Raw genomic sequence first — 23,552 nt, 5'->3', positions numbered from 1 at the left:
TGAGATATGGTAGACTCAGAGAGCGAGTTTCATATTTTGCGGGGATTCACTTTGTGTTACGCCACAGGCCTTCAGGGGTTACCACGTACTACATTTCCAGGATTCATAGTCTAAATTGGAGGGGTTCTTTGCATTGCCTGATGTGGGCGTGGACAACCTCGAAGCAGCACCTACAGAGGCCTTTAGATTGATGAAAGACCTCTTCAACACAGCACCTTTTTTACTTCATGCAGATCCCTCTGAGCCTTTCTATTTGGAGACAGATGCTTCAGACCTGGCTATCTGAGTAATACTTTCACAGAGGCACAAGGATACGGACAATTACACCCGGTGGCTTACCGCTCCATTAAACTCAACCCTTTGGAATGTAATTATACAATTACCGAGAGAACTTTTAGCAAAGATGCCTTCAAAGATTGGAGGTACTACCTAATGGGAGCTAACCACACCGTGACGGTGTTTACGGATCACCGCAATCTGAAATTCCTGCGATCCGCTCGTACTCTCTTCAACATATCAATCGCCTTCATTGCATTCCAAAGGTACTCATTTCAGACAGAGGCTCCCAGTTTCTATCAACATTTTGGAAGACCTACATCAAAGGTCTTAATATAGACCATCATTATTCTACCAGATTTCACCCAGAAACTGATGGGCAGACCGAACGCATTATTCAAGAAGTAGAACAATACTTACGGCTTTATTTGTTAGATGAAGAATGAAGAGGGTGATTGGTCTGACCATTTATGGACAGCCGAATACTCCTACAATAATGATCAAAATGTATCTACTGGTCATTCCCCTTTCTTTGTAAACGCAGGCAGACATCCTAATTCTCATGCTAATTTTGATAAGATAGATGTTCCAGCTGTTCAAGGCATTGCTCAACAAATGACTAAATTTCACCACTCTGTAATCCAGAACTTGTCAATTGCGAAGGATCGTTATAAACACTTTGCTGATCGCAAACGTGAAAAAGAACCTGATCTTCAGGCAGGAGACTTGGTTTGGTTGAGCACTAAAAACCTTAGACTCAAGGGTTCCCGTCAGTCTGTCACCTATCAATTATCTCTCCCAGACACTACTAAAATTCACCCAGTGTTTCATATATCTGATAAAGACTACTAGCCGCAGATTCCTTAACATAGAATAATCCCCAGGCGTGAGACTAGATCTGGAAATTTTTTGCCCAGCATCCCTGCTACCTGGAGGGACGGCATCACGCGACTCCGCCCAGGCGTTGTCCGCGTACGTGACATCAGCGACGTCACATAAGTCCCACTGCAGCGCGCCTATGTCAGTTTTTTCCTTTTCCGCGTGCAACGCGGATTCGGTTCGTGCTCCAGGCCTGTTTAGGCCTTACCCTTTCGCTATTGTGCGTGTTTGTGGGAACAGTGTGCGGATGCCTTCGGGCTTTAAGACGTGCTCATCTTGTGGACGTATGATGTCGGCGATGGACCCTCACCTCATTTGCATGTGGTGTTTGGGGGAAGATCACGGCTCCACTGATTGCGAGGCGTGCCAACAGTTGAAGCCGAAGTCTGAAACTTCTCTCGGCTGGCATGTCCAGATCGGCTTCGTCACCTCAATCAGCTTTTGCGGAAGGTTTTCAAAACAGCTGTCGTCGTCCTCCTCCTCCTCCTCATCCTTCTCCTAAGCCGCAAGACCACCGCTCCCCTGTCGGTAAGTGTCGCAGTTTGTCCCCGAGGGCTGGTTTCCGGCCTGTTGGGGGCGTTGGCTCTCCGCAGGTGATGCGGCCAGCGTATCGTCCTCCTATCCAGCGTTTCATGGTGAGGGGGCGTCGAGAGCCCAAATGGAGACATATGCGGCGGCTTTGCAGGCCTCGCTGGCTTCTCCTCCTCCTCCTCCCCCTCCTGGGACGTCAACGGATCCCTTGCATTGTGCGCGGCCCTCCGCGGCATTGCCGGCGGCTCCAGCCCCGACTGGCTCGGATCCAGGCTTCGAGGATGTAGTGCGGTTGGGTTGCGGCCCTTCGGGGTTCCCTCCTTTGGACCACGGCGCCTCTGGTTCACGACAAACTCCCACGGGAGTTCCTGCAGTGTCGCGGGACTCCGCTGTTTCCACGGCTGTGGGTATTTTGCGCATGGGTGATCCGGCTGCACATTTCCCAGCGGATCATCTTCTGGAAGTTTTCCACCAGGGCTCCGGTGGGAGGGAGCTACTGCTTCCCTTTGAGGGTTTGCTCCATTCTTCTCTGACGGGGACTTGGGGGCGCCCCGCCTCGGGTGATCCGGTGCCCCAATACCTTCTGCACCGGCACCTTCCAGCACCGCGTGACCCTGTGTGTCTTTCCCTCCACCCCTCTGCCTCGAGTCCCCTTTTGCGGACTGCCTTTCTATCCCTGCCGCTGCTGTTGTCTCCACCATCACGGGAGGCCCGCTGGCTGGACTCTTGGGAGCGCAATATGTTTGCTTCGACCAGTGCAGCCCTGCGGGCCCTTAACACTTTGTGTGTTGGCTAGGGCCACCTCTTGCTTGTGGGACTCGGCGGAGTCCCTTGGATCTGCCTATTCTCAGGAGGATGCTGGAGTTGATTTGCGGCACCATGCGTTGGATGGCCGGGACCTGGCGGCGTTTATTCTTCGCTCCTCTCTGGACATCTCGGAGGTACTTGGTCGTGCCATGGCTTCTTCGGTTGCCCTTCACCGCCATGCTTGGCTTCGGACAGTGTGCTCCCGGAAAATGTGCGGGGACGGCTGGTAGATCTTCCCTTCGATGGCACTCTTTTGTTCCATGCCCCGGTAGACTCGGCCATCCGGAGGTTCTTGGTGGGGCATCGGCCTCCTCCTCCTCCTCCCCCCCAATCCCCCTCAGTGACCTGTGAGTTGATGTGGTCTTTGGGTGCTGTTCTTTCTTTGGGGCGGGTCGCCCCAGTTATGTGATCTGTGTGCTTCATGTGCATTCGAGTCCTCTTGTTGGGACTGTGGTTCTGTTGGCTGCTGGCCGGCCCTTCTTCACTGTGTGTATTTGTTCTGGGTTATCTACCAGGTTGGCCCTGAGATTAGGCCTTCTGGTTTTTCTCTTTGGCTTCTTGACAAGCCTTCCTCAGGGGTTTTTACTCACGGCTCTTTCTGTTGTCCTCTGCTGCGGAAGTTTCTTCCTAAGAGGGTTCCCATGTCTTGGGACTTAACATACCATATGTGGGGTAGTGGTAGCTGTTCTATAGCTTGTTCTATGCTGGGAAGTTGTGGTTGCCTTCGGGCCTCTGCTCTCCAAGGCGTTTACGTACGTTGCAGGTGCAGTTCCCTTATTGCTGGTTTGGAATGCCTTGGTGGCGCCCCGGGGTGCCCTTCTCCGGGGTCGATGCCCTGTTCGCCTGGTCTGCCTGCTGTCTGCGGCCTGACGTTGTAGTTCTGGTTCTACTTCTTTTTGGGTAGTGTGTGCGGGCCCCTCTCTAAGGTGTGTCTGGGCCCTTCTTCACTTTCATGTTCTCTGTCCTGGGGGCTGAGATGAATTTTGTGTTCCTCCCTCTTTCAGGCGCAGACAGCCCGGTTTTCCTGGGTGCCCCGGGCTCAGCTGCCCTCTTCGCGGGGTGTGTTCCCGGTGGGGGGGGCTTGACTTCTTTTTCCTACGTCTCCTTGGAGACTCTGGGTTGATCATCTTCCTCTGCCTTGCCTTGGCTTTGGATGGAGTTTCTGTTGCCTTGTATGGGCGTGGGGTGCTTCGGCCTCCCCTTGCCTTTGTTTCCTCCGTTGAGTGTGAATGGGCTTCCTCACCCTGCCCCTTGCCTGGGGTGGCGGGGCTCCTCGCCCTGTCCGTTGGACTAGTCCCCGGTAGGACCCTCTGTTATGTCCAGGCTGGTGGGTTCCTCTCTCAGACCCTCCTTCCCCGTGGGTATGGCTAAGGTATCTATTCTACGTTAAGGAATCTGCGGCTAGTAGGCTCTATCAGATGTACGACTTACTTACCTTCGGTAACTATGTATCTGATAGAGACGATTCTAGCCGCAGATTCCTTCACGGCCTGCCCTTCCTCCCCGTTCTGCTAGGACCTTTGGCTTGGTCTTCTGCACTTACCTCCTAGGGGGTGGCTATGTCTTCTGTGAGTGTATTCCTTCGCTCTTTTTGACGGAATGATTTGTCTTCTTTCTTGTTTCTTTCCTCCTCTTTGGCACATTGGAGGATAGGTTTTGAGGTACTCCTGTACCCCTCTGCTCTGGTTGCCCCGGGATTGGGGCTTACCTTCACTCTCTCCCTCCCCGCCTTCTCCCCTTTTTTGTTGCTAGGGTTATGGCCCCTCTGCTATCCTCTGGGTTGGGGTCCTCTGGCCATGCCTGTGCCCTTTGTTTGTTTGGGGGGTTGTCGCACTCTGTGCTGGGGTCACCCTAAAGGTCTGTCGTTCCTGCTTGTCTTGAAACTGGTTCCCCTTCATTGTTCTTGGTTGGGGTTGTAGTCCTGCTACATGTTGTCATGACATTTTGCATGTGTTCCTTGTCTTCAGGGGGGGGGGCTGTCAACAGACTGGCAGGGTGACTGCTCTGTTCTTTCCCTTTTTTCCCTGCCTTTGGGTACTGCTGTGTGACACTGCTCCTTATGGTGTTGTTCGTCACCATTCTTTTTCCAATTTTTCTGCACACTGTTCCCATACTCCCACAGTTTTGTCTGATGGCTCCGCGTTGTGGCGTGGAAAAGTTATCAGAAGAAAACTGACATAGGCGCGTCGGGGTGGGACTTATGTGACCTCGCAGACGTCACATACGCGGACAACGCCTGGGCGGAGTCGCGTGATGTCATCACCCCGGTGCGCAGGGATGCTGGGCAAAAAATTTCCGGATCCAGTCTCATGCCTGGGGATAATTCTACGTTAAGGAATCTGCGACTAGACTCGTCTCTACCAGATACTTCGTACTTCTCTCCTCAAACCCATTCAACCAGATTTGCGTAAAAAGGCTTCTCCGGTTCCTTTCATTCTTAATGGTGAGGTGGAGTATGAGATTAAACGCATCTTAGATTCATGCATCACTCGTAATTAACTTTTCTACCTCATTGATTGAAAGGGTTATGGACCTGATGAGCGTTCTTTGGGAAATAAGATCAGTGTTTATTTAAAAGAACCCAAATGTATGTTTCTCCTGAAGCCTGAAGGTAAAGATTATCGCATGCTTAAAAGAATTCCCAAGCGTTTATTTTTGTAAGGACTTGTTCCCGCTTGTCGCGCAAGTTGAAGCGCAAGATAAATAAAAGTACGTTAGGTATTTTCCTTTCACCGCGTAATGCCATGAAAGAGATTTGTCATCCCCTTGTCAGCAGGGTTTAAAAGAGTTCACTAAAGCAGGCGCGACCTGTCAACGCGCCGCGTAGTTGTAATGAGCAATTTAGGCATTTTCCTTTCACCGCGTTAGTTTGAACGCATGTGAAAGAGAATTGTCATCTGCTTTGCAGCAAGGTTTAACAGAGTCAACTAACGTGGGCGCGACCTGTCAACGTGCCGCCTAGTTGAAATTTGTTTGTTAAATACAATTCTCCAGTTCCCCAATAACTCAATGAAGTGCAGTTCAAACTAGCACAGACAAAATTAAATAACACAGTTGCCACCAACTTATTTAATTAATCACAGAAAAGAGAACAGGAGAACCACATAATTTCTTCAATACAAAACAAAACTAGTGAGAAGCTCTATTACTAATTCTGAAGGAAAAAAAAAGAATTAAAGCAGCCTGATGAGAACAAAAACTGATAAGATAGAAAGAGTGGCATACGCAGTGAGTACAGTAGATGAAGAGGAGAATAAATATAATCAACTCAAAGAATAATAAGCAAACACTTATCACACTCTTCTTGCATCACAGTCACCAGCCAGCATCAGCAGCAAGACGTTCCTGAAAAACGGAAAGAAAAAATAAACAAGCTAAGCAAAAACTTCTCATCTCAACCAGACAAACAGCACGAGAAGTTAGAAGAGTAGCAGGCTTCCCAAGTTTCCGTGGTGAGAAAAGTTATCTAATATAAAAAGAGAAGTTGATCACAAGTAAGCATTGAGAAAATGCTACGGTCGAATTGTGTACAGGTCTGCAAGAAGTACGAAGAAAAGAAGACCTTGCAGAACAGGCCGAGCGCGGGAAGCTGTCTCTTCTCTGTCCCCAACCCCTTTCCTCCCTTAGAACTTACCTGCGATGGAATGCTAAAAGGCCTAGCAAGGAAGGATCTGAGAAGGGCATTGGAACGAGTGTCGTTCTGCTCCTGTGCGGTTCAATAGAGGAAAGACATTGGCCCTGACACAGGCATTCAATCACTTCCTCTACCCGTGAACTTGGGTTGAGTTCGGTATAAAACTACAGCAATAAAAATCAATAAAACCACTCTGGCTTACAGAGTCACGCGAAGAATCACTCTTCGATTCATTTGGCCTAAGTCAAACTCCTAGACACACAATCTCACTCAATGGTGTACATTTACACTCAACAAGGTTCGAATCTGGCAGGAGGTTAAAACATCCTGTGATTCTGGCAAAATCACTTGATCTCCCGTGCCTAACAAAATGAATGTGTCCCTCTGTAATGCAACTGGTGCTCCTGTAAAGCGCTCTGAAACCTTCCGGTCGAGTTTGCGCTATATAAAACTGCAAAAAACAAAAATCAAACACCATGTTCCACAGTCTCACACACTAGGTGTGAGTCATACACCAACAGTCACACTCTGACTCACTCTGAGGTTGACACCTTGGCACACAGTCTCAAAAAGGTGAAGGGGGCTCGAGATGAGGTTGCGTCAGAGACATCAATGCATTCTCAACTGTCTCGCACAAAGGTAGATAACCAAAGCTTGTCAGCTTTTGGGGGGGAGGTTTCCTTACGCCACTGCCTGGAACGTGTAGTTTAAATTTTACAGGAATGAAAACCAGCGCCTAGAGACTATTCAGGATTTTTTAGCCTCAGCTTTCTTGCGCCCATAAAAATATCTATCGCTCCTTACCTTACCCCCTAAAAGCACTCGGCTCCCCGCAGTCTCCTCGGTCCACCAACAGACATTAGCGGACTGTTTGTTGTGGAGGGAGACTCCAGGGCTAGCCGGTCGTTTCCCGAGTGCCTCACTTCCTGCCTGGCCCAGTCAAAGCGGCCATCTTCCGTAGGTCAGCGCTCTAGTGTCCCGGTTTCAATTAGGCGAGCACTACAAATAAGGTGAAAGGGGCGAACGCGCTCTTAAACATACCACAGGGCATATAGCGCTTTCGAGCTGTGCTCGCTCTGCATTTTGGTGGGAACTTTTAATATTAACTCTGTTTTACATTTTGCTTTGCGTCGACCGATAAGGATTTTTTAACCTCAGCTTTCTTGCGCCCATAAAGATATCTATCGCTCCTTACCTTACACTTATGGCGGCCAAAAGCGGTACAGAAGGGGGTGGTGATGGAGTTAGGGCTGGACTGTTCCCATGAGGCACAGGGTCAGACTGATTTGCATATAGCCATGTCTGAACTGGGGTGGCAGAGTGGGCTAAAGAACGGTGATGGATTAAACTCAGATCTTTTGACTGGGTGTGAGTGTTTGATTGATTCAGATGCTCTGTCCATCACCACCCCCTTTTGTACCGCTTTTGGCCGCCATAAGTGTGGCAGGGTATGCTCAGACGTGAGTCCCTTGCTCACTTTGCCACTGGATTCAAGCAAGCCGGGCTGAAGACGGCTGGAATGCCAGTAACCGGTCCTCGGAAGCTTGTTTCCGGTCCAGGGAAGACATGGCTTGGCAGTTCGGGCTGGACTGTTCCCATGAGGCACAGGGTCAGACTGATTTGCATATAGCCATGTCTGAACTGGGGTGGCAGAGTGGGCTAAAGAACGGTGATGGATTAAACCCAGATCTTTTGACTGGGTGTGAGTGTTTGATTGATTCAGATGCTCTGTCCATCACCACCCCCTTTTGTATCACTTCCTGCCTGGCCCAGTCAGAACGGCCATCTTCTGTAGGTCAGCGCTCTAATGTCCCGGTTTCAATTAGGCAAACACTACAAATTAGACAGATGCAGCAAACGCGTGCAGCGGGCGCGCCGGCTGCGCGCCGAAGGGGCGCCAAAGGCAAGCCCGTTTGCGCCTGGACCGAGGCCCAGGCCAGTCCCTTTGGTCATCTAAATACAATATCAACCTTAATACCATATACTTATTCCAGTATTCAGCTGCTTGATATAAAAAATACCTATAATAACCAATCTTGCATTCCTTTTAAAGAGGATGCGCTATTCAATAAACAACTCTCTACTTGCCCTAAATGTAGGCTCAAGATAGAACCAACTAAAGCCCCCTCACTTCTCAGCACTCAAAACCCTTTAACTGAACCTGACACTATTTATTTTGCGCTCCTAAATGTTCGATCCCTACCCAAGCACAAGCTTGAAATACATGATCTCTTCACTCATTATAATTTGGACCTTCTAATCTTAACTGAAAATTGGGGGGATTTATCCTCTGGCCCTGATTTCTGTGCTGCCACCCCCGACGGCTACTGCCTACTCAGACAAGACAGGAAGGGAAAGAAGGGCGGGGGATTGGCAATTATCTACAGGGATACATTTACAATCAAAACCGACACCCTGAATTTCTCAATATGCGAAGCACTAACTTTCTCCCTTACGCTCTCCAACACTCAATCTTTCAAAGGAACACTAATTTATCGACCACCAGGCTCTCGTTCCGATTTCCTCATAGAACTACAAACTCTATTAGAATCAATTGCTGTTACACCAGATTTCACCATCCCGGGGGACTTTAACTTACATTTGGAATGTTCTACAGACTCACAAGCCTTTACTTTGATCACCGTATCTGTTATCTTTAGGCTTACATCAGCTGGTCTCCCTACCTACTCATAAGGCAGGACACCCACTAGACGGACTATTCACTAACAATGGTAGCATCTCCCTAAACTCAGTTACCCCTCTAATCTGGACGGATCACTCTGTAATCATTTTTAATATTAAGATTAAGGTGTCCAAGTCCAGTGAGACCAACCGCCAGAGACCCAGACAAATTCGGGCATGGAACACAATTGACACCCAACAATTGCAAAAATCTATGTCTTCTTCTCATTCCATTCCATCAGAAGACCACGAAACAGCCTCCAATAATTACTCTGGCTGGCTACATGAGATTTTTGCCCTATCAGTACCATATAAAAAAATCTGTACCAATCGTAAAGTTCGCTCTGCTCCTTGGTTCTTAGAGGAACTCCGACTCAAGAAACAACATTGCAGGAACCTAGAGAGACACTGGCGTAAAGAGTACAATCACAAAGCTAAAACGTTATATAAAAAGGCATTGAAAAAATATAAACACTTGATCACCGTGCACAAGAGTAACTACTATTGTTCTCAAATAGAATCTGCCAAAAATTCCTTGAAGGAACTTTTCCAAGTCGTAACCAAACTCTCCACACCCCCAACAGGCACCATGCTTCAACCGTCCCAAGACTTATGTAACTCACTGGCGAAATTTTTTAAGGACAAGGTGACCTGCATCTATTCTGATTTTGCTACTCAGTATAATTCAGATCCGCCAATACTCAAAAATGGCTCAAATGCGTCCTCTACCGCGGAGTTTTCAGAATTCACTTAGGTCTCCACGGAGCAAGTACGTGAATTTCTCTTCTCAATTAAATCCGATTCCCCGCTAGACCCTTCACCACCTTCAATTCTTAAACTAATTCCAGATCCCACTGTTACCATTCTTAGTGTCATTTTTAACTCTTTGCTCAACACTGCGGTCTATCCTACAATCTGGAAAAAGGCCATTATCAAATCTCTACTCAAGAAACCCATCGCGGACCCGCTGGATCCTAAAAATTACCGCCCAATAGCATGTCTCACTCTCCCATCAAAAATCATAGAAAAAATCATAAATACGCAACTTACCCAATACATCGACACTAATGACCTGCTCGATGATACACAATTTTGGTTTAGGAAGGAGCATGGTACAGAGACAGCTCTTATTAAGGCCTCCGACAACATCAGGATGATTCTGGATAGGGGTGGAGCACCAGTTCTTATCCTGCTGGATCTGTCCTCTGCATTTGACATGGTCGACCACGCCACCCTGATCGACCGTGTCTCTGCCATTGGCATCAGCCAAACAGCCAGATCCTTACTCATTTCCTTTCTTGAAAGCCGGATACAATCTGTCAAGCTGGGTGACTTCCAATCTCCGGTCTTTTCCCTCCCATGTGGTGTGCCTCAGGGATCTTCTGTAAGTCTGACACTATTTAATATATATGTGTCGGATCTGGCTACCACCATCAAAACCCATGGGATGGGTTTGACCTCCTATGCCGACGACACCCAGCTTATACTTGCCATCCATAATGACGGAGTAGAAGTGGCAGCCAAATTTCAGGAAGGAATGCGTGACATCAGTCTTTGGATGTCTCGCAACTGCCTGAAATTAAACTCTGGTAAAACGGAGGTAATGACTTTCGGTAATTTAGTCCCAAGTTGGTCCCCAACTTGGTGGCCAACTGAAATGGGACCTCCCCCTCTTCCTGTATCAAAGGTCAGGAATTTGGGAGTGATGTTCAATGACAGACTCTCGTTTATACATCATGCTAATGCCCTTTTGTCCGCCTCTTTTTTTACTCTCAAAATGATCAGAAAACTCCTGCCTTTTCTTCCACCGAATGCAGGAAGAACTCTGATGTGCACTCTGATTTTATCTAAGATCGACTATTGTAATGGGCTTTTTTTAAATGCTCAGGAAAAAGTACTGAACAAATTGCAATTAATTCAAAATTCAGCAGCTAGAATCCTATCAGGCACACCCAAGTTCAAATCAATCTCCCCGGCAATACCCCAGCTCCACTGGCTGCCAGTCAGGAATCAAATAAAATTTAAAGCTCTCTGTATTGCATATGAAGCGGTTAACAATTCAGGACCCAAGTTTCTAAGAAGGTCAGTAGGACGTTACATCCCCAGTAGACTCCTGCGCTCCTCCTCTGCTGGCCTTCTTACCGTCACTCGGACAAAGAAATCGTCATGGGGGGGACAGATGTTTTTGAATCGCCACTGAAAAATTATGGAACACCCTGCCCACCCACATTAGGGCCAGTCCCTCCCTTCTCATCTTTAGGAGGCTATTAAAAACGTGGCTTTTCAACCAGTAAATGCTATTTCTTTCTGCTCTGTGACACTGTTTTTCAGCGCCAAGACGCCTCCAGGTATTTGCGCGCTATACAAATTGCATAAATAAATAAATAAATAAATTCAGCGTGAATTGTGCATGCTACATAAAGGTAGAAACCGCAGTTCCGAAGTTCCTTCAGTAGATCTTAAAGGGGGTGATGAGGCATAGAAGAGGCATAGAACAGACTGCCGGGACAGCCTGGAGGGCAGTCCCTCTCTTGGAGGGAAGGAGGGATGGGGGTAGGCACGGTCGGGTGACCAATACCAGGGCCTGTGAGACAGAATGGGCCATTGAGGAGCAGCCCAGCTTTGAGGAGCAGCGCAGCTGACTTCACTCACCCCTGGCACAAGTATTCAGAGTCCGATCAGTAACTCCTAAAACAGCAGGGGAATGTCTGGCAGGGAAAACAAGCAGGTGAGTGGTGCGCGCCTGTGCACCACAGCGTAACATCCGTTTTGAATTATTGCACACACGTCTGGGCACGATAGTACAAAACAGATGGTGTCTGTGCGGGTAACCACAAGCAATAGACCATGGGCGGAGTAAAGGCGGGACATGCACCCGCCTTTGCCCAATAACATGATGTCTTTCTTAGTAAGACGCACACAAAGCCCAATAGCCTTATGCGAAAAACAAAAACACATGCACGTGAGCTTTGTGAGCTTTCTGAAGCCCCTCACTAAAATTCTCGCTAGCAGCACATGCGCGCTGCCCTATGCTCGACCTAACTAGAGTCTAAAAACACCTTTGTCTACCAAGTGTTTAGGTTATTTGGTGCAGACTTGAAACATCTCCTTGAGAGTTGACGGTACGACCACTTTTAGTGACTTCGGCACTGCAAGATGTTCCATGTTAGAATGCTTGCCACTTGGTAAGTAAAGAAATGTTGAGGAGCAATTCTGGAAGTTTATTTTACAGTGCATGAGAAAATCTTGCAATGATGCATAGAAATGTCCCTTCACCAACCATTGCATTTGAAGTCAATAAAGCCTCACTGAGGTTTGTTGCACAAGTTTTAGATCCCTTCCATAAAGGGGAATTTTCTCCGGAGTTTGAAAAGTACTGCTTCTGTAGTAGGGGATCTCTGTGTATAGTCATAATCTAGTGAATAGTCCCGCCCATGTGTGTGGACCCCGTAGCAATCAAAAATAATCTCTTAAGCTGTCTTCATTGCAGTCCTGCATAGACACTTAAGAGAAAATTAAAGACAGTAATGCAGCCTGTACCTACAAGGCTACACTGTCCAGTACTTCAACTAGAAAATGCCAAGGATTTTCCTAACACATTTAACACAATCTGTCAAGTTTCCCCCTTTAGAGAAACTTTCCTCACCTCACCAAGTCCTTGAAATGATAAAGAGGAAGGGATGGACAGACAAGCCTCCATACGCTGCCATTATGTGTCTGAAAAAGGGATACCGTGCCTTTAAGGAACTCTCTAGAGACCCTCGGTATCCCAGCATGCACAGCCCACTCCTTTTACTTTCAGGTTTTGTTTCCGGCTCCTGCTAGCAGGACCCTGGAGCATTGAGCTCTCCCTTTTTTGGTGTTTTGTGTACTTTTTGGGACTTTTAAAGTGTTAGAGTGTGTTCACTCACGTATTTTTGCTTCTTCTTCACTTTGCTGGAGTTTTCTGGTGCTTTTGGCCCTTTTTTTGTCAAATATGCCTGCCTTATTTGAGAAATGCCCAGTGTGCCAGGAAAAAGGCAAAATCAGATCCACACAGAGTGTGTATCCTGTGTCTCCCTCCTTCTCATGTCCCTGAGACTTGTGAGATCTGCCAGCAGTTCTCCAGCAGGACCCTGAAAGACAGACAGAAGATCAGGCTCCAAGGCCTGGAGCAAAGAAAGCTGCAGGGTCCAGGTGGGTCTGGGCAGGAAGGGACCTCTTCCTCTGCCCGTGCTTCAGCGTGTGGGGGGCTCCCCAGTAAGGAGAAGGCCAGAAAACGCCACCGGTCTCAGTCGGCGTCGATAGCCTCGGCGTCGAGAGGAATGACCACGGTCTGCTCCCAGTCTCCCCAGGGCTCTGGGTCGAAGCGACGTCGAGGGGATTGACGCCAAGACCTCCGACGAGGTCGACGTCGAGGACTGCTTCGTCGTCGAGCCATCATCGACGTCGAGAGGGTTCAAGGAGGCGCATGCGCTCGCCGTCGAGGCCGTTCACCATCGAAGTTGACTCGACGTTCGGCGTCGAGAAGGCGATTATCGACGTCGAGAAGGAGATCATCGACGTTGAGAAGGAGATCATCGCGTCGAGAAGGCGTTCATCGACGTCGAGAAGGCGATCATCAACGTCGAGACGACGGTCATCGGCGTCGAAAAGGCGCTCAGCGTCGAGGAGGAAAGCATCGTCCTCCAGGAGGCATTCCAAAGCCAGGACGGTGTCCTCGGTTTCCACGAGTCCACGGTCGCGGCGGCGCCGTCACGCTCGGCTACCAGGGGTACGGGCTCGAGGTCCCCCACTTCAGGTCAGGCGAAGAAAAGAAGGAGAGGGGAAGAGGCTCCAGGCTCGGAGCACTCGCAAGTCGATTCGCCCTCCGAGCCGAGGTCACCTACACCTCCTCCTTTACCCAAGGACCCTCCTCCTCGTAACCCGACACCTCCTCCGCCACCTGTTCCTCCTCATCGTCCTCTGCCTCATTTACCACCACCTCCGCCGAGGTCTGCCTCGTTACCACATCTCCCGACGCCGTCTATGGGGCCACCACAACCTAGGCTCCTGTTTCGGCCTCCACAGCTCCCTCCGCTACGGCCCGTGGACCTTCCGAGGCCACCGAGGTCGAGATCTCGCTCCAGACGGAGGGATAGATCCAGGAGTCGCCGTCTGTCTTCTACGAGATCCAGACGGCGCCACAGGAGGGACTGGTCAAGGTCCCGCTACACGGATTCATCCAGTGCCAGGGACTATTCACCTACCCTTTCGGACTCCCCTCGGTCGAGGGTGTCTCCAGTAGACGACATAGTCTCCTTCCAGGACGTGTTGCTGCGAGGGGCGACTAAGCTGGGCATCATGCTCTCTCTGCCCGCGCCATTGAATTCCGTCATTTTCGAAACTCTGCACAAGAAGCAGTTATCTCGCCCTTTGCTGCCCTTGGTGCCTGGGCTGGTGGAACCTGTCATGGAGCTGTTCCTCACCCCTGCGGCAACAAGGTCGGCACCTTCAAGGCTGCAGAAGAAATATAAGGCTCCTGACTCGGACCCAGCGTTTCTTCGTTTGGATCCCGCGCCTGACTCTGTAATTGTGACAGCAGCAAGAAAACAGCACCCACCACCCCGTCATCGACAGTGCCTCCTGTCAAGGAGAGCCGCTGGATGGATTCGGCAGGCAGAAAGGTTTGTGGGACGGCCTCCACCTCAATGAAGGCCGCGAGTGCCTCAGCACTGTTGGGATGTTACGATCGGGCTCTGTGGGAGTCCCTCCAACAGTTTTCGGAACACCCTTCCCGGGGAAAAAAGGGAAGATTTCCAAGAGATCCTTGCTGAAGAACTGCTGGTTTCCAACCAGGTGATAAGTTCGGCTGCGGATTCCTCCCTCTTGGCAGCCCACGGGTACTGCCATGGGGTCAACCTGAGGCACCACGCCTGGTTGCGTCTTACGTCCTTGAAGCCCGAGGCGCAGCAGAGAGTTGCCAACCTATCCTTTTCGGGCGAGACCCTCTGCGGGAAACATGCGGACGATGAGATGGCCCGCATGAAGGCGGAGGCGGAAACCCTGACGGCTGTCGGGTTGGAAAAGCCTAAGGAACAGAAAAAGACCTTCCGCCTGTTCCAGAGGCGGTACGGGGCGCAAGGCAGAGGGCAAGGTCGACAGGCTGGACAGCAACAGCAACAGGTCCAGCGGAAACCGTTCCAAAAGCGCCAGAGGGGCCGAGGTGGTCAACAGTCTTCCTCCGCGAACAAAGGCCCGGCTGGGTCTAGGCCCTGAGGTGCTACTTCCCCTTCATCCGTTACCCGCTCCGGTGGGGGGAAGCTTTCAACATTACCTGGCAGAGTGGAGAAACATTACTCAAAACAAGTGGGTGTTGAATATTGTTTACAGTCTTCGTTTCACCAGCCCGCCTCCAGCAATTCCACCGGTTGGCTCGCAGTTCCAGCTGCGCGAGCTCCAGGCGGAGGCCGATACCCTGTTAAGAAAAAGGGCGATAGAAGACGTCCCTCTGTCTCAAAGGGGAAAGTGTCTTTACTCACGCTTCTTCCTAGTACAGAAGAAGGACAAGAACGAGTTCAGACCCATTCTGGATTTGTGACAAGCAAACAAGTGGATTCGCAGGGAAAAGTTTTGCATGCTGTCTTTGCACCAGATTTATCCTCAGCTGCAGAGAGGGGACTAGCTGTGCGCGATAGATCTGCAAGATGCGTACTTCCATGTGCTCATTGCACGGAAACATCGGAAGTTCCTGCGATTCCTCGTCGGCACCAATCACTATCAGTACACCGTACTACCGTTTGGACTGAAGTCTGCACCCAGGTCTTTTTCGAAATGCATGGCTGTGGTAGCAGCGCACCTGAGAAAGAACAAGGTGTTTGTCTACCCGTACCTGGACGATTAGTTGATCAAAGCCTCCACCTTCCAGGAAGCGCAATTGCACTTCAACAGGACGGCCACTGGGTGGGCCCGATGATGAAGCATGCCACCAACCAGGTTGGTGGGTGAGGGCTTCATGAACTCACCAACGAGGTGCCCATGACAAATCTAATCAGAGTCCTAACAATATTGGTCATATTTAAGCTAGTCACTGAATGACTGCCACCGAGCCACTGTCTGCACCGCAACCTGAAAGCGCTGCACCGCCCCGATTGAAGCCGCAGCTTCGATGCCCACAACCGCCAGGCCGCACCACATCGTTCAGCCATAACCATTGGATTTGGGTGTTCACAACACCGCAATAGCCACGGACAGAGCTGTCAACTCAGAGGAACTGTATATAACGCCTATTTTTGCATTATTTGCAGTTTTGATCACTCTATGTTGGATTTGTATAATTTTGGTCTTGTTTTACACAGATAAATATTGGAGAGTTTTCTATATGTCATGTGGTGTCCTTTCGTTGTGTTTTTCACTGTATTACTTTAAATTTCTGTGCAAATTCTTTACACACTGCCTCTGGGATAAGCCTGACTGCTCATGCCAAGCTTTCAAGGGGGTGAGCAGGGGTCATTTTAAACCTGTAATCCACGTATTCTGACTAGATTGGTGGATTCTTCCAGGCTTAGGTGCATACCATAGCCAGACAGAGAACCTATTTCTAACAGTGATGACAAAAAAAGACAATCATTTGCAATGCAATAGGTCTCGCATTACTGAAAGTTTAAGCTATTGGCATTGCATTATTATTTGCAACTCCAATAGGTCAAACTTTCAGTAATGCGAGACCTATTGCATTGCAAATGCTTGTTGTTATTGACACTGATGGGGACAATGGCGGCTGCTTTGCATGTTGAGCTCGGTTCAGGGACACTGCACTCTATTTTTTTAAATTTCAAACTTTAATACTGAGCGCGGCTTCCGCTTCAGAGACACCGCACTCTGTTTATTATTATTACTTTTTTTTTTTATTTAATACCGACCGCGGTTCCAGCTTCAGGGACACCGCCCTCGGTTTATTTTATTATTTTTTTAACTGTAATACCAAGTGCGATTGCTGCTTAAAGGATACACCATTCGGGTTCATTATTTTTTTAATTAACTTTAGTCATGAGTGCTGCGCCCCCTTCAGGGACATTGCGCTTTCTTTCTTTTTATACTTTAATGAGGACTGTGCCCGCTTCACGGACAACATGCTCTGCAATGCAATAGGTCTTGCTTTTGGTATTGTAAATGACAATGCCTTTTAATTTTTTATAAAAGGCATTGTCATTTACATTACCAATAGCTCAAAAACTCGCAATTGCGAGACCTATTGCATTGTAAATGCTCGTTTTGTTATTGCAAGCATATGTAAAATAAAAAAGGGCCCAGACCTGAAAAGATGATGCCGGCATTTTGGGACAGAGGGACTTAATGGTAGAGGGTTTGGATGGAGTGTGAAGGCCCTACTCATTTGCTTTCCAGGCAGGTGGATAAGTAGCCAGCCATGGCTGTAGTTCGCATCCTCAGCCTAGGGACAACTTTTTGTATTCTTAATAGCTAGCCATGCCTTACCATTCACCTCATCTTGATTTCAGTAAGAAGGATGATAAAGGCAACATTTCCAGTTGCCACTTTTCTGTTGACCTTATAACTCTAGGATAGTTGTGGAGTCAATTAAAGTAAAGTGACATACAGTGTACTCTACAAGTGTGGACGCTGAAACCAAGAAGACAGCTCAAGAGAGGAAAAAAGGGAATATTTTGGCATAAAAACCTCGGAAATATAAATGAAAAAACATGTGAATTTAATTCAGAGAATAAAAGACAGTCATCCTAAAAGGAAATAAGGACAGTGAACAAGGCAGGCACAGATGACCTCATCTTCTGAGTCGACAGAACATTGCAATTCTTTGCTTTGTCTTTAAATAGAAATACTTGATTAACTTGAAAACTATCCCTCCCCTTCAACCCCATTGAGCCTCCATTCAGTATTTCTACAATCTTTCTTAATGTTTGTTTTGTTATTCCAGTTGTCCTAATCGCCTGTAGTGGAGGAGATTGTTCTTTTCCACCAGGTTCAGGGCTCTGTCTAAGTGGTCATGTTAGACCTCTGATGTTTTAATTTATGCACTCAAGTACTGGTCTCCACATTAGATTAGATATCTTGGTCGGTCTGTGCTATTTTTCCATGTCCCCATAACATCTATACCATGGGTTATCGCAAACGTTCTCCCATGGACCAAAAAGTATGATCTGTGGTGTGCCCAAGGGCTGCATTTTTGCGAGCAGGGCGGGGGGGGGGAGGGGGTTGTGTCTGAGGTGGGCGTTAGGGAACTGAAGCACGTACTTGGTGTTGACAGAACATCATGGAGTTATTCTAGGGTTTCATTCCGTATTAACCTCTAAATTAAGCACCTAGTCTCTAGGAGAGTCATAGATTTGTCAATACTGTGTTATGCTGTACCTGAATCTCTCTATCGCACCTTGGGGTAAGCCTTCTCTGCTTGCCCTCACTACTTAGAAAAGTCAAGTGTACAAAGGAAGTAACAGGATTATTGAATTGGAATTAAATAGAATTGCACAATGTTAAACCAGTAAACCCGGACTCAGTACCGGTTTCCCCATTTGACCAAACCGTGTGATCCTAGGCAATTGTTTTGTTTCACTTTACCTAATTTTTCTTCATTATTACATATAAGAGCACCTTGAAATACATGAGTTCAAGTGGTGTGCCATACAAAACCTTCTTCTGTGTTAGATTTAATAAACTATGATGTCCATATATAATTACAACAGAGGCCACCTAGAGAGGTCCACATGGCAATTGATGTGCCGCTTAGTTCACTATTGGTATTGTTGTCAGAGTGGAGAGAGTCATGAGTATTTATTTTTGAAAATTGAAAAGTATCACTTTAAAAAAAATACTTCTGAGTATACTGATATAATCACGTGCTAAGGTAAAACACTTCTGCATGAAATGAAATATACTTTTTTAATTTTGAAGACATTTTATCATAGTTTTACATGTTTGTTGCAAGATATCTTTAAAAATAATGTTGCTCCTAAATTTAAGTGGTGCAGGACACCTTCTTTTTATTTACTTGAGTTAACCTGTAAATAATTGCCTGCCCATATATTTAACATATTTCTGAATGTTAGTGCTCTGTCAAGTAAAAAGCAGCCTAGGTGGCTTGACGCTAATGTAGGGAGCAGCGGACCTCGGAGCTCCTCGGTGACCTCCCTCAGTTGCAAGTAAGCCTCATATGCTGAGAGGGCCCCAGCTTATCTATTTTAGGCCGGGACTCCTGCTGCCCCTGAGGGTGATCCGTCGGCGGCCCAGGAGGCTGTAACGCAGAGCAAGAAGCACTTTCTTGTTCTGCTCGTACTTCGGCGATCCAAGATGGCGGCCGCGACCTGACGGGGAGGTCTTCAAGGGTTACAGAGCCACGAGCCCTGCAGACTGCCACTGCGCGACGGCAAGGGGCCCTGAATCTACCCTGAGGTGGAGGTCTGTGGCAGCTCAGGCGTGGGGTAGCGCGCAGACGAGGCAATATGCCGAAACCTGGCACCGAGTGACGGACCTAAGTTGGCAGCCCTTAGAGCTGGCGGAGAGACCCGACGAGCATGTGGGCGGTAAGCGACTGCAGCGCTGTATTGGTGGTCGCTCACTGTTCCTGGAGCGGCGAGCTGGCGATCACGAGGTGCTCTCTGGGACTGAGGTGAATTTGCAGAAGGTGAAACAGTCTAGACGCTTGCGGAGGCGCACTGGGATCGGACCCTGCTGGGTGCCTGGCGGCTCATGAGCCGCTTTGGACACAAGGACGTGGAGTCCATGTAAATTATTATATTCATTTATATTTTTAGCTATTTTAAATCATTTAATTTAACATTATTTCTGATGAGGTTTTATTTTAAATCCCTACCACCATTTTTTTCGATACCAGGGTTGACTGTGTTGTACTGGGTCTACTTCAGCTCTGAACTTATGAACTGAAGTAATTTACTATATTTTTGGGGACCCTGTTTGGCTGTAGTAAATTTAGAAGTGCAGTTTGTGAATAGCAATGTGATTACTGTTTTGTGAGTGGGTGCACATTCCTCCTTAAACAACTCCCTATCCATCCCTAAACCCCTCCTTACCCCTCCTTACCCCTCCTTACTCCTCCTTAATCCCATCATTTAGTAGTAGGTATGGCCCTTTTTTCAGCCACTCCCCTGGTCCCGCCCACATTTACTACTAATTACTAAACTTACATGTGTGAGGATCTCCCCAAATAAAAGGTAGGAGAGGTGGAGGTGAAGATTTATACCCGTAAGTTTGTTAATAGCATTTTGTTGTACTTTATTAGTACTATTGTAGTACTGCTGAACATACTACAAAAAGCAATTTGTAAGTCGGCACCTGTGTTGGTAATGTGAGAAGGGTTCTTGGACAGAGCTGTGGATACCACATTTTAATTTCTTGCAAGGCACCCAAGAGATGAAAGCCTGTAGCACATTATGTAAAAATATTGATAGCATTTGGTTGTCTTAAATGAATATTTGTTTTTTGGTAAATTTATTTGACTTTAATAGAATTCTAAAATGTAGCAACTAAAAACAATTGACTCTAAAGTGATTTTGATAAAGTAGATAAAATATTTTGAGCTGTTCTTTTGATTTTACTGAATGGTAAGAGCTAGAAAAGGTTCCATGTCTTTGTGAATGAACACTTAGAGACCGGGCACAGCTTGCTGACTAACCACTTTTTTTATCTCTCAAAGATGTTTGGTATTACGAGCTTTTCAGTTTGTGTATTTCCCTTTGAAATAATAACTCAACCTGTGTTAAAACTTCACTCACTTTTCAACCCTCTCTTTTTTCCTCTTTGCAGCATGCCCACAAAGTTGTGCTTGCCAAAGAACAGACATTTGCATTGGAACCAGAACAGATTGATTTGGAAGAACAACCCATTGAGCCTCAAAGGTTTGTATCTTATATTCTTTGCAATTCCCATACCTTTTACTGCATATATATATATATATATATATATATATATATATATCGCAGTACAAGATCAAAGAAAAAGCAGGAGCATAAATGTAGGCTCTATGGCATTACCAGATATAGATATGTAGTTATTATGCCCACCACCTTAGCAGAATATGCCCACCATATTTTTAGATCATTGCAGTTATCTCTGTGCATTCAAAGAAGGCACCACTGCATTGGATCCTTTAAAGGTGCTGAAAATTTGCTAAACAACTGCCATGTTTCATGCGGCAGCTCAGCATACTTTTTTGTTTCACAAAAACAAGCTCCTTGATGTCGCCCCTTGCAAATCCCCCTAAGGTCGATAAGGAGTGGAGAAAGTTGTGTTGCCCTGTGTTGGGTGCATAGAGCGTCGCTATCGTACACAATCTGCCCCAGAATTCACACCCTCACCCTCACCCTCACAAAACACCCCATCTTGTCCGGTTGGGTGTCATGGTGTTGAAACGGGTCGAAGTGTGAAAGAGTAGTGCCACCCCATTGTGCTTGGTGCGTGCTGAGGTGCGAAATATTTCAGGGTAAGCCCTGTGTTTCAGGTGGTGTTTCCTGAAGGGCAGCAATTTTAATCTGATGATCCTGTAGAAATTTCCAGATCCTATGCCTCTTGTTAGGGGAATGAATCCCCTTGACATTCCATGTCAGCCATTTAACTCCCGCCATATCTCAGTAATGAACTTTCTGCTCGGATCCCCCCCACACCTGCCTTGTGTTTCGCAAATTCTCCCCCTGCCCTCTACCCTGTAGCAGCAACCTGTAATGAAACAAAGCAATAAAGAAGACCGTGACACCAAGAAACCCAAAAGAAAAAAGGAAGAAAAAGGTGAACCATGTCAAACTTTAATCAAACGCTTGCTCTCGAGGGTCCTCCGCCGAGACCCATTACCACTTCCATAGAAGTAAAAAGAGATATAAGCCAGTGGTCGACTGGCGCTTTGGCCTTTGCGGATGGCATTGTCGACTCAAACATTTCGCCTCGTCGCGGTGATGTAAATGGCCAGACAGGTCATTTTAGCCTCTGGAAAGTCCGGGGTTCAGCACCCCCCAGAAATTTTTTGGGGTCGTTGCCGTTAAAGTCAGGGGCCTCCCCTCAGTGTCTCCAGTCCCATCGCCGCCACCGCCCTCCGCTCGTGTGCCGCAAGTGTTCTGGTTGGCACCCCAGTGCCAAGGGTGGCCGCCGAAGTTTCACAGTGTCCAACCGTGGATTAGGTTGATGCACAAGACTCTACGACTGTCCTAAGTGCTGATCAGACATCTCGTAAGAAATGCTGCATGCGTTTGACAGCATTTTCGGAGCCGCCTCCAGGTCACCTGTGGCAGCCATCGCTCCCGGGAGAGGCACCTCGATGCCCAGAATAGGCACCGTCTCCTCCAAAGTCATGCAGTGGTAGTTTTTGTTATCGAGAGAAAAAGCCAGAGCAAAGGGATAAATCCATCTGTACTTAATCTTCCGGTCTCGTTGGGCAGTCGTGGCCGGTTGGAACAGCTGACGTCGTGCAAGGGTGGCCTGGGCAACGTCCTGGTAGAGAGTACACTTTGCATCCTGGAAAGAGACCTTGTCGAGGGTTCCTGTCTGGCATCTCTGGGAGCACGTGGTCCCACTCGGTGGACCCTCTCCAGACGAACTTCCGTCTCAGCAGCTCCCAGGACCATCGAGACCAGCCCCACCATAATGGCCTCCAGATCGGGCCCTCGTAGCCCTCCTCCTCCAGGCCTCTCACACAGATGTTGTACCGGCAGGAGCGATTCTCAAGGACCTCACACCTTAGGACCGTGGCGTTTAGCTGAGCGTGTAAGTCACTAGAGTGGGCTTCCAACGGCTTCACATGTTCCTCCAAATCTTGATATTTTGCTTTGAGGTCTAGGGCGCGTGTTCCTACTAAATCTACATCCGCTTGCAGGGCCATCAGTCGGCCCCCCATCTCAGCCTTGAACGCCTCCAAGGAGGCCCCCATATCCGCCTTGAGGTCAGCCCTGAGTTCTTGTTTGAATTCATGTAAGGTGGCCATGAGATCTTCTCGCGTGAGGGTCATGGCGTCCGGTCTCGTCGATTCCTCACTGCCTGACCCCTTGGTAGCGTGGATGAAGAAGTTGGTGACCTTTGCGGGCTGTGCCTTTTTGGGTGGCATGAAGAGACTGGTCCGCTGCGGATGGTAAGTATACAATGGTAGTGGCGGTAGGCACCTCCTAAGACCCAGGAAGTCCACCTGACTACAAGCTCTCACGCTTCAGATGATCTACTGGCCGCCCGGGGGAGCATCCGACCTCCAGCACCGTGTGTAGTCCTGCGCTGATCACCAGTCCAGTGGAGCCCTTCACCGAGTGGTCATCTCATCAATAAGCCTCCCATGCCTCCACCAGGGGCCGCCTTCAACCCTGCTTCAGTGTGTCATAGGACCTCTTGGGGTCTCCCCTGGTTGGTACTCTAATGCAGATCAACAGCTCGGGACTGCCCCCTCCAGAGGTGAGCCATATGGGGATAGATGGGCAGAAGCCAGCATTCAAGTGTCCACAGTCACTCCAGGCGGTCTTCTGGGCTCGGGGGGGGGGGGCCTGAGTGATTCGACTACTGCCACCCGTGGCCTCACCATGCAGCCACATTGATGCCTGACCTCCATCATCTTGAGGTCAGGCACCACTTCACCACAAGCTCACCCCGGGAGCCACTTCTTTATAGGGGTGCACCTCCCCGCTTTCCTCCGTACCAGTCCCTGGGGGAGATAGGCGGCGTTCACGTCATCTTCTGTTCCAGGGGCACCCCTCCGCAAGCATGTGGCCCACCAGGTGAAGTGGCCCATCCGCCGCGATCAGCCCTCTCCCGGGCGCCGTCAGCA

The 23,552-nt window shown here is 48.4% G+C and overlaps 1 protein-coding gene across 2 annotated transcripts in view; it reads left to right on the top strand.

The window, feature by feature from the left end:
• Positions 1-23,552, top strand: part of TERF2 (telomeric repeat binding factor 2) — a 578,117-nt gene that overhangs the window by 246,822 nt on the left and 307,743 nt on the right. For both annotated transcript variants that reach the window (XM_078668354.1, XM_078668355.1), the window contains exon 6: positions 20,564-20,655. In XM_078668354.1, coding sequence (XP_078524480.1) covers positions 20,564-20,655 — 92 coding nt within the window. The remainder of the gene's footprint in view (positions 1-20,563; positions 20,656-23,552) is intronic.

This window comes from Lissotriton helveticus, chromosome 12 (genome assembly GCF_964261635.1).
Source record: "Lissotriton helveticus chromosome 12, aLisHel1.1, whole genome shotgun sequence".
Lineage (NCBI taxonomy): Eukaryota > Metazoa > Chordata > Amphibia > Caudata > Salamandridae > Lissotriton > Lissotriton helveticus.
Note: the sequence above shows the minus strand (reverse complement) of the source record. Positions and strands in the feature narration are given on the sequence as shown.